At 29.9% G+C, this 12,142-nt stretch overlaps 1 protein-coding gene across 1 annotated transcript in view; it reads left to right on the forward strand.

Annotated features, from left to right (window-relative positions):
* The window catches only part of LOC129224963 (putative ATP-dependent RNA helicase TDRD12), an 82,453-nt gene that overhangs the window by 13,972 nt on the left and 56,339 nt on the right, over positions 1 to 12,142 (forward strand). Inside the window, exons 4-6 of the mRNA XM_054859510.1 lie at positions 949 to 1,003; positions 4,139 to 4,668; positions 8,860 to 8,914. Coding sequence (XP_054715485.1) covers positions 949 to 1,003; positions 4,139 to 4,668; positions 8,860 to 8,914 — 640 coding nt within the window. The remainder of the gene's footprint in view (positions 1 to 948; positions 1,004 to 4,138; positions 4,669 to 8,859; positions 8,915 to 12,142) is intronic.

Genomic DNA, 12,142 nt, shown 5'->3' on the forward strand with positions numbered 1-12,142 from the left:
AAAGTGGTCGCTAAATAAAAAATATTCATTCGGCACTGTTTACAAACTAAATATTTGTACTTTCAGCCCTATTAGCCTCATACAAACATAAGTATTAAACCTTATACCTAGAACGATGGGAAAGTCTAGAGTAGTCCCTCAGCTATTCCAAAATAAAAACAGAAAAATTCTTAGTTTCACTTTATCACTATAAAATGACAAAGTTCTATTCCTTTGATTTTCTCCTAGATTTTATTCTTGACCTCTTTTTAAACTTTGTTTGAATACCAGATGCCACTGACAACTGTGAGGCTGTCGAGCAATAGCAATTGCTTTGCAAAAGAGGAATTAATTTTACATTTTGACAGGTAACACCAATGTACACTATTATGTACTTGGTTTGTATTTAATCTTTTGAGGAAATGCGTCAGACATCAACACACCCAGGATGAAGTTATTCTCAAAGTGTGGGTACAGTTCGAAGGTGGCCTTACTAGCCCTTTCAGTCTTTCTTGGTATATGAATATTTTCAGTCTTTCTAATGTTAATAGCTGTTGTTCAGAGTTTTGTATGAATTGATTGCGTAGTATGTGATTTTTGATGAAATTTACTGCTTAACAGTTTTTCCTTGAAGGGAATCATGTAATAAACTTTGGCTGTCAGTTCCATTTTGTCTTGTTTATTTTGTTAATTTGCTATTGAAACTATCCACTGTTCTTTCTCATTGCTTTTACTGGATGTCTTTTCATCCAAAAGCTCACTATTTGCTTTGAAAAAAGAGGTTCCTAGAAACCTCAAAACAGATGTATGCAGTAATCTGCTAATTTTGTGCATCAAAATGTTGCTGATCATCATTTGCAATCTGATAGTTTTTTCATATTGTAAGTCATTGAGTGTGTTCATTCGTTAATATGTTAAATATTTTCTTTTTATGCATTATCTGGTTTAATTTATTCATTTTTATCATAGAGTACCATCTACTTTTGAATGTAAAGAGTCTTCTTTGTCTGTTGAAGAAAATGAAGTAAGTTACGTTAACTATGGACTGTTGATGAAAATACTTCTATCATTTTGCATGTTCATTTTTATTAATGTTTTATCAAACTTTTGACTATTGTATTTTATGCATGATCAGACTGAAATCAACCCTAAGGGTATTTTAAACTTGATGTTTCAGAAATTCCAATTTGTATTCGTCCAAAAATGTATATGTGCGGTCAAATCTTGTTATCACATCACTTCTTGGACTGTCAACTATGTGTCGTCGTAGCTGGAGTGATGTCTTAACCAGAACAGTTTTTAAATTCTTAGTTAAACATTAGTTTATATTGAAATTATAGATTTGATAGATTAATTAATGATTTAATTTTTTTAAAAAGTTCAACTAACATAACAAATCACCCTTATAAATCTTGTGTGGGGGGGGGGGATCAAAGTCTATGTACACTGCTGTTTATGAGTCACGTTAGTTACTCATCAATAGCTATATTTTGTGAAATGTAACTTGCATGGTGTCCCAAAAAAAATAAAAACAAACATTGATTTTTCAAGTTACACGCCCTCCTATATTTTTCTTTCAGATCAAAACAATTGCAGAAATTTTTTTTCATATAATTTGAGCAACGGCAACCCGTGCTGACTTGCTCCTGAAAATATAAACCAGTCCTGTGTTCTAAGCCAAATCATTTTTTTTCTTCCGGAAGTTTGAAATTTTGTGTAAGCATTGTCCTTACAGCCCCACATGTACCACAAAAATATTTTTCCAAATTTTAAAATATTTAGGTGTTGGGCCAAAGGCCTAAAATAAGTAATTTTTCTTTGGAAAAAAAAAGATTATTTCCTATATATTTTTTTAAAAATGTAAGGTAAATTTTTAAAAATTTTTTCAAGCTGAAAAATACATAAACAGTAAAGTTGGTGATTAGCGTTAAATATAAATGTTTGCTCTTTTACAATATTCAAGTCTCCCTTATAGTATTAAAAATACAGATTTTTTTCAAGTTTAAGTAAATTTTTCAATTTCAATTTATTATTTTTTTTATTATTCATTTTTAAATGTTGATTTGAAAATGTGTTTGCTAATAATTTTTGAACTTGATATTTTATTTGAATATAAACGTAATTTTTTAAAAGATGAAAAAAATTTGTCTTTTGAAGAAAATTATAACTTTTTGATTCCTCCTACTGGATACCTAAACAGTTCTAAATTTGGATAAATATTTTTCTGGTACATGTGGGGCTGGAGCAATGTGTATCTACTTGAAATTTCAAATTAAACTTTTTTTTACTATTGTTTTGACTTAAAAAGAAAAATATAAGAGGGTGTGCGGCTTGAAAAATCAACTTTCGTCTTTTTTTTTTGCGGGGGGGGGGGGGGCACTCTAATACAGATATTCTACTGTTTGTAGTAGTGATAGGTATAATGAAAGTACTCATAAAGTACCTTCAATTCTAAAATCTTTTCAACAGACTATCTAGATTACTGATCCTTAAATTATCAGAATTGCTCAGTAATCCAATAAATCAACTATGCAAAAATCTCTTATGTCCTAATTTGTAGTATGACAATGAATTATTTGGAATATTGTTGAAAATTTATTTTAACATATATATTCTTTCAGAAATATCATGTGTTGCTTATTTTATTTAAAAGAAATACTTTTGAACTCTTCATCCCATCATATACTTTTTTCATTTTCCCCTGTATTTTTGTGTGAGAAATGATTTTACTGTTTCTCCTCCCTCTTAAAATTTGATTTTTCCAACTTTTTGTTGATTTCCAAACTTTATGTCTGAGTGTACTAGTTTTTATGCTTTTTCACTAAATGTATGTGTTGAAAATAAGACCCTATGAATGCACCAAATAGATATTGTTCTGACTGAAATGAAGTAATTCAAAAGCTGTTGAAACTGTCTCTTAATATACAACTTAAAGCTTTGTTTTCTGACTCATTGAATTTAGTGAGTTACTCTATGCTTGCAATTGTGCTTCAAGCCCAATGCAAATAGTGTTCTCCTGTATAATGCATACTGCGCCTTCTTCTTCTTGTGTACTTCTCATTATATTTAGAAAACCGGAAGAGGGGTCGGGGGTGACACAACTGCTCACTCCTGACGCCACATGCCTGCTAAGTTCAATTGCTTTAATCCGTAACAGGGAAGGTGAAAAAGTAGGACGTAACAGGGGACGTGAGGTCTCGGAGACCACTTTATTTAAAAGATTCTTAAAAATCATGTAATTAAGATACATTCCTGTAATTTCCCTTAAATGTTCTTTGAATTTCCATTAGCATGGGAAAAAATATTTTTGAATTTTTAATCGAAATATACCTTTTCTGAGGAAATTTTGCTAGAGTCTTTAGATTTTTCGAAAAAATCATATGCTGCTGTAAATAACTAACTACTTGTAATAAAAAGAATCTTTTATTTATTAATGATTTCATTTCCTTTCTTTATAGAACATTTTAGTAACAGAAAATTGATTATATCAAGTTAAGGGAAAATTTTGACAGTCCTTTATTTGTATTCTGCAACGTATTTTGAAGAATAATTCAGCCTTCATTGTCCCTAGAACATCATTGTGTAACGTTTGTGAACATTTCAAACAACTCTCAACCTCATCTAGAGTATTTTGCATCTCTGCCGCTTAACACGGATAAGATAAATGAACTTATATCCGCGGTTCTGGCGTTAAGAGCCGTGTCTACTACTGCCGAAAATTGTAACATTGAAGGGAAGGTGCGGTTTCACAGACCGCTTCTAAAGAATGCAGTGAAATTTAAACCAGATACACTTACCTAAAGATACTGATAAGCGAGGGGGATGTTCAAGGTCACAAAACAAAAAGTTACTGGGAAAAACCATTTAATTGGACTGAAAATGTAATGGGGGTGATGGAATAAACTTTTGAGCAGTCTGTCAGACCGCACCTCCCCTGTTACGGGTTGAGGTACTAGAAAGCAATTTTAGTCTTCAGAATGAAAGCTCTTAAAAACAGCAGAAGAGGTAAAACTAACAAGCTTAAGAATATGCATATGAATGCTTCTCAAAATTGGTGCAAATCTGCGTCATTTTGAAGTTTACAAGCAGAAAAGAAGCATTATTTATATTTGAAAGTGAATTGTTGTTAAAATATTATAATTATATTTTTATTTTCTAGACCACATCCCAGCCTGCTGATTTGTGTGATGTAACTTCTCATGAAAAAAATACTATCTCCTTCTCAAGGTATAAAGATATACTAATGAAAAAGAAACTGGCTGCTCGTGGTCTTAAAAGAGATGAGCGTAAAGCAGTAGAGGCTTCATCTTCGCAAAAAGTTGAATCTATGAAGAATACTTCAGAAAGTGATAGTGACATTCTAGTCAGTCCTGTTGCCAAAATTGAAAGTGGTATTATTGAACCAGAGTATAACAGGAGCCGTGAAGTTGAATCAAATTCTGAAAATCTGAATTATAAAAGTGAAGACGAGACTTTGTCTAATAACAAAACTCTGAGGGAAGATCATTCAGAAGAAACATTGAGTGAAATTGATAATGCATCCTGCATCTCTGGTCGTCTGAATCAAAATAATGTTACTTTATCTGATCATAGTACCATGTTATCTGATATTTCCGACACTGATGACGTATTGTTAGCAACTTTAAAGCAAAAAAACCATGATAGAAGCATCTCTGACAAAAGTGAAGGGTAAGTTTTAAATGTCAGTTGAACTGAATTGTGTAGAATATGTACTTCTCAGTTCTTTGGAAAATGCTCACAGTCTGTAGAATATATTAATTGGTAACATTAAAAGTACAATAAATTGCTTTAGAATGTTCACTGAACAACTTCTTAAAGGTTAACACCTCAAATGTAAATGTTAGTAGGTGTTTAAATTCAACATACAAAATTACTAAATGTCTCTTTTTGAAAAAAAATTTAAGTGTCCAAAATGAAAGTATAAGTCAACAACTTAATAATATATTAGGGTGTTGAAACTAGAGGGAAAATGTCAAAATAAAGCTGATGAATGTAGCAAAGGTGCCAGAAAAAATAACGACAATGTTATTTTCAAATGTAATAAATTTTTGTCACCAAGTTATTGAGATAAAAATATCAGACAGAGTTCTAATTGAAATAATAAACAAGTAGAAAGTAGAGCAAATCCTTATATAATACTCAAAGAAGTTTAAGGAGGGTAAAAATAAAAATTCCAGAGTTTACATTTGTATTAGTTAAGTTAATCGTTAGTAATCATTAAGGTAAAACAAAAGAGATGTCATGTTTTTTTTTTTTTTTTTTTGCATCCCTTTAAATGATGGTCTTTAATTGTAATTTTTATGTAAAATTTAGGGAAAAGAAAATCTTTTTCATAAAAATAAAAAAAATGCTAAGTTAGGCCTTTTTTTTTCTAAATTTACTCAAAGATCTGAGAATTTGATGTTCAAAATTAAGAAAAATGCATGAGTCTTCTTCAAAGACACCTTCTCTCTTTGTCTTTTTTTTTTTTAAATTTATAAACAAAACTAGTAATCAGTAAGTAGGTATTAAGTTTTATTGTGTTTCATCAATTGTGTTTTGTGTTCAAGAAAAATGTTTCATTTTTTAGCATGGGCATAATACGATGGAAAAATGGTTGTATTATGTCTACAAATTGCTTCTAAATAGTAATGACTTTTTGTAGATAACATGGTACAGTAAAACCTGTGAAGTTGACCACCCTTGTAAGTTGACCACCTCTCTAAGCTGACCGCTTTTTTCAGGCACGAAATTAGCCCTTATTATATAAATCAACCTCTGTAAGTTGACCACCTGTTTAAGTTGACCACTAAAGTAGTGTATCGCAAATGGTCAATTTACACAGGTTTCACTGTATATGTATTTTGGATAATGAAATGTTCTGTGATTGTGCAAACTTTTTTTTCTGTGAAACTGAGGAGTATTTTCTAAATTTGCATTATTAAAATGTTTTTTAACTTGATTTTTTTTCCATTACTCAATAAAGAGCAAATTAGTTGCAGTTTAGTGATTTTTTCTTCTTCTGTATTTATGCTTGTAATTTTGTGCATTATTATTTTGAAATTATGAATAGAAACAGTTTCAATTGTTTCTGTTTTTATCTTTTTATTTTTTTATTGATATAAGTGTTGTTATTTTGTTGAGCATTTTGCTTAATTAATAATAATATTGCTTAATTTCAATGTGACATGTTAGAATATTGCTATATATTGATTTTAAAAGTTACAAATTGTATATTAAAGTACAATCCACTTGCAGAAAAATAATGAAATCCTATAGTTTAAGCAGTGTAAGTCAATCTTTCTCAAAATTAATGTTTCATCTTAAGTATGAAATTTTCGAGTTTGATTTTGTTTAGTTCAACCTTTGAAAATTATGTTTAAGTTCTTCGAAATTAACATAACAGGAAGTGATAAAACCTTCTTTACCTTTTATTCACTTGTCTAATACAATAGTAATTGGATATTTATTTATTTGAATAATACTCATTGTTTATTATTAAACTCTTAATTAGCATGGTTGTGCTTCATATACCAAAGCCTACAGTGAAAAAAAAAATGTTTGACCATTTAATTTAGATAAGGATTTTAAAAACATATCTTTGGTAACTGTTTTACTGTCATTTTTTTCTTTTTTCTTATTCTTCATCCTTTTTTTTCTTCTCTTGAGCTTAATGTATGGAGTATTCAATGTATTTAGCATTTTGCTTGCTACGTGCCTTCACATGACAATATACAAAGTCATCGGTTTGTTGAAATTTTGACTCTATTTTTCTACTTGTGCATTAGAAACTTTTCACTTGTGAAAAAAACATGTAAATGACTCTTTTACATACTTAAATATTTGTTTAATTTTCTGTGTATAAATTTTATCAAAGTGATGATGTTGTATGACTTGGATCTACTGTAAAACTATCTTTACAGTTCTTTAGTTCTTACAGTTTTGTATTCCAGCATCATTTTACTCCTTAAATATTCTTAATTGGGAAAGAATACTTTGTGCTTATGGAATAATGAAATACATACTAATTGCTTGACAATGAAGAAATATACTAATGATGTCAACTGACTTGCGTATGAGTTAAGTTCCAAAAATTGTTTATAGCTCGGATTAGGGAACTAAACGATTTGATTGTTTGTAAGTCCAAACTTTTCATTTTGAAAACGAACAGGCGTTGTAATAATAAATATTTTGTTACCTTTCTAATTCGGGATATGCATATCACCTCAAACATGTAAAGGGAAAGATTCTAATAGAGTTAAAAGCTAGCCAGTTCATTTGTACACCTCTTTTTAGAAATATGTATCTCACTCCTCCTCATTAATGTTGATTTCTTCAGTGTTTGGAGAGGATTTAAAAACAGTTGCTTCATGAATTTGTCAAAGGAGGTTAAGCTACTTATTTTCCCCCCTATATTTGCAAATGAGACAATGGCGTAGTATCAAGCTGTTATTTCCAATAAAAATTGAAATTGACTTTCATAAGTGACAGTACTTTAGCCATTATTTTGGTTTGAAACTTCTTTGGGAACAGGTCCCTTTTTTTTTCTTACTCTTCTTCATACTACATCTCTTAACATCCACCAAATCTCTGATTGTAAGCTCTTTCGAGTCGGGTGTAAAAAAATCGTCAAAATTTTTCGTTTCATTCAAGTTATCGGAAGCATTGCAAAAAATATTTTTTACCAAATTGCATCTATTTGTATATCCAAATGATTGTAAGTCAAGTGGCTTCCATGTGTGCGTATTTTCTTTCATCAAGAGGAAAATGTATACTTTTGACCTTGATTTCATTTGTTATATGCCAAAGAATTTGCTAACAAATTATTTTTAAATGCATTGTTAGTTTATTAGACCATAAGGAATCAAAATTTTGATTTTTGACCGTATTTCGTACTAGATATTGTTGAGTATATTAATAATTTAACCTGCATAGGAGTAATTACAGTTAAAATTTGATAAGATAACCGCAAAAGGTGGCAATTAATATTTTCAACTTGAGAATTTATCACTGGAAGCACATTAATATGTACCTTCTCTACTATGAGTTACAGGGCTATGTTAATGTGTTTCTGACTAATGTGTTCTAATGTCTTCTATGTGAATATTTGCCGTATAAAATATTAAAATGGTGAGTAAAGGGGGGAAAATCCATCCTGACTGCAACACGTGCAGACCAAAAAAAAAAAAAAAAGTCCAGTTATTTTTCATGTTTTCTATCTCTTCATCAATGAGCTTGTTTTGAGTCTTATATCACCTTAAGATACATTATTTAAAAACTTGATTGAACCATTTGATTTTAATTACGTTTTCTAACATCAAAATTAACTTGAGAATAAGTTTATACTTCTCAAAATTATTTTTAAGAATTCAGATCATCATTTATTTTCAAACTAATAGCTTTTATAAGTCTAATCAGTTCTTTACATTCCTTTCTAATATTTGCTCAGTAGTGTTCATCCGTGATTTGCAAAATTTTGTATAGAGTTAGATTAATACAAATGTGAATTTTATTTATGATGTGCCAAAGATAACTACAGTACTGTTTGTTAGTCATTATTGAAATTTTCTTCCAATATTTTGAAATGTTTGTTATAATTTGAAGCTAAAACACACATGTATACTTTAGATTTTATTCTCATGCAGACTTAGTTTTATGTTATAGTTTGATGTATATAATCTTTTTTTTTTGTTTGTAAAGTAACTTATAGTTTTGAATCTTATGTTTCATAAACATGTGTAATTGAATGTTGGTTAATCTGAATTATCTCCTCCTAAATTTGAGCTTATTTAGTGATTTTAATGTGTTTTCATTGTGTACTTTTCTTCTGAGCATTGACCTCTATTTCTTACTCTTTTTCTTTTCTTTCTAAAAATTTAGCTGTGATACACAAGATGAAGATTTTACACCGAATCATACTCACACAACTAACATGGTAGGTTCTATTTCATTTTATGTTTTGGCAATTAACTTATTAATTCACTAACATAAATTCAGTTTCTGTGTTGATTTTTTTCTTTTACACTAAATCTAATTGCTCTTTAATCGTAAATAACCTAGTTTTTTTACGTTGCAAATATATGCTTGATCAATTAAAATTTACTCTTTGATAATAAATGAGGCAGTGAGAAGCAAAGGGATGTAAATGGAAAAATTAAAAATTTGGAGGTAACCAGTACAAATAGTAGGGAACCTCTTTGTCTTGGGGAAAGAGATAGTACTAGTATCCCTGGTAGGTGCTAGTTAGAAAAAAAATGAAGGCCTAGCTAAGACGTTATTTTTAAATGGATTTTACTCAAAATTTTAAAATGTTCACTTACATCCCTTTGCTTCTCACTGCTTCAAATGAACTTTTGAAATTATAAGTTAAAAAGCTGCTTTTTTACTTTATTGTATGAAAGTCAACCTTTCATGCAGATCTTTCATGCCAATGTATGTTTTTGACTTTCAGTATTCTTTTTAGTTTTGTATTAATGTTTTATTTACTTTGAATGTATATCGTGATCTACTTGCTCAACTACAATTTAGTATTCAATCAGAATAAAGCTATATATAAAAATTAAAGTGTTTGCTTTTATTAATTGTTTTTAATGTTTTAACCATCTAAAAATACTAAACAAAAAATACTTATCAGAACAGCAATACATGCACTACATATCTTTTGACTAGTTAATATATTTATTTCAGTTTTAAACTAATTTTCATGTGGATATCTTCTCCTTGCAAACGAGTGTTTCACAAGTACAGTAGATTCTCAAAAGTCGAAGGTTCTGGTTAATTTAAAGGCAAGGGCGGATCCAGAAATGTTTCAAGGAGGGGGCGGTTGATTTTTTAACTTACCTTTTATTATGTATCTGATTCGTTCCTGGTGGGGGGGGGGAGGTGGTACACCATTTTGAATAAAGTAACTAAAATAAAGAGATTTAGCCAAAGAGGGTCCCTAACTTTTTCCGTATTATGAGGTTTTCTGAAATTTTGTTGCAAAACTTCAATTTTGTAATAATTCCCATGATTTTCTGGTTTTGAAAGTAATATATTTATTTTTGTCTCCTTTAATAACATGCAAAATATATTTTTTTGCAATAAAATATTTTGAGTGCTCTTCCAAACATGCAGTTTTGTTACAATGGAAAATCAGAATGAGTAGCTTAGAGAAATACTGGAATTCCCGTTAAACTTGTGATGCTTCTTTTATAACAACTTGAGGGAATCAATTACGCCTTGAAGTACAGTAAGTTAGGAGAAGAAAAAATAATTTTCAGAAACTTCATATTTTAACTTTTGTATGAAGTGTGTACTATTAATGAATCTGGATGGGAAACTTTTCAGACAGTTTCATTTTTTTAAAAATGTGAAGCTAAATAATTTTTCATGTTTTCTAATAGATTGTCACTTCTAACTTGAGTAAATGATTACTTTTAAATTTAAAACATGGGCACGAATGCAAGGTTATTTTATTGATAAATTTTAGCCACCTGTTCAACAGGCCCATCATCTCGGAATTTTCTAGAGAGGAAAGGGAGGAGCATATATATTCAATGAATTTTATTGGGAAAAAATCAAAATATGTTAAAAATGTGTAATTGCATTATGTTTTTAAAATCCAGTGAGGGATCAATTGACTGATTGGTCAAATGATGGGCCTGCTGTTCAATAGAAATACCCGGTGAAACTAAGCTCATATTCATTGCAAAACATTCATTTGTTTTGAGCTGACTGTCCTGAAGACAAAGGCGGTCACTATATTCGCTGTAGCAATCCCAAAATGCATACAGAAAGCAGTCTGCTCTGCAATTGATGACGGTTTTGATGAACTAAAACTCCTAACACCTTATATTGGCAAAAGCTATCTTCTCAACAAACTCCATTCATGACAGATTTCTACATCTTTCACTGGATTGCAATCTAATGCCTATCCCCTTAAATAATAGGACATATTTTGTCCAGCAATATTTAACTTTGTGCAAGTCTTTATCAGTTAGTAAGTACAATGATTTTGATATGAATCATTCTTTTGATACATACTAATTACTTATTTTAGAACACATGTAGAACTTTTTTAATCACATATTTTGGCATAGTTATATAGCTTCATGATTTGCATGATTTCATTTCAAACATCTAAATTATTCAAGGGCATTAAAAGAGTATTTTTGAACAGCATTTTTTTAAATAAAAGAGCATATTTGTGAAGTGTTAATTTGAAATTTTAAAATAACAGAAGATATAAAGGCAATCATATATTTTTAAATACTAAGATTCCTTTTCATGTAATGGAAAGATAAGCTTCAAAAACTATCTCATACTTGTTAAGTGTAAGAGTTTCATAATAATAATGTAGTAATAACCTTTAAGTTTTTGAATCATAGTAATTTTACTATAGCTTTATGTGTGAAATATTGCTATAGAGAGAAATATTTCTCAACTTAGTAATAGAAAACATGTTTATTCTTGCATTCGCAAAAGTATTTGACTTTGAAATAAAATGATAACTTAAAAGCTCTTAATATGTAACTAATCAACAAGAAATCAAGCAGAGTTAAGATAAAGTTGTCGTAACTAAGTTTCGAAATTGATCTTTTTTTTTTTTGGGAAAAAATGTAGGTTGCAAAATATCAAGAACAAAAATAAATCAAGAACAAATAACAAGTGGTGAGAATAATAATAGAGGAATTAAATAAAAAGAAGTTGTTTTGTTAATCTAATATTGAATATGAACTTCTCTACGAGATGGGCAAGAAGAAATGAATATGCCTCCAGTGGATTCCATCAGTTTTTAAAAACGAAATTGCTAAAGTGCTCGCCAAAAAATGGTTGTGATCTTCAAATCAGTGATGTTCCCATCAATTTTTCTGATTGCATACTCTCAGTAATCCATTATGCACAATATGTGTATGCAATCATATACATTATATGTCATAATATGAAGTTTTTGAAGCGCTATATGTCTAAAAAATGTTTGAGAGTGTACGTCGTATATGGAGTATACCCTATGGGAACACCTCTTGCTTCAGATGGAGAATTATCCTGAGTTTACTCCCTCAGAAATCCACTCCTTAACCAGACAATAAACTCTCATTATGACGCATTCTGCCAGCCCGTCACTGGTATGCAGCCAAGAGTCCCAGTTTGTCCATTTCTTGCAGTGATCCTCGTCCTCTTC

The sequence above is a fragment of the Uloborus diversus genome, chromosome 6 (genome assembly GCF_026930045.1).
Source record: "Uloborus diversus isolate 005 chromosome 6, Udiv.v.3.1, whole genome shotgun sequence".
NCBI lineage: Eukaryota > Metazoa > Arthropoda > Arachnida > Araneae > Uloboridae > Uloborus > Uloborus diversus.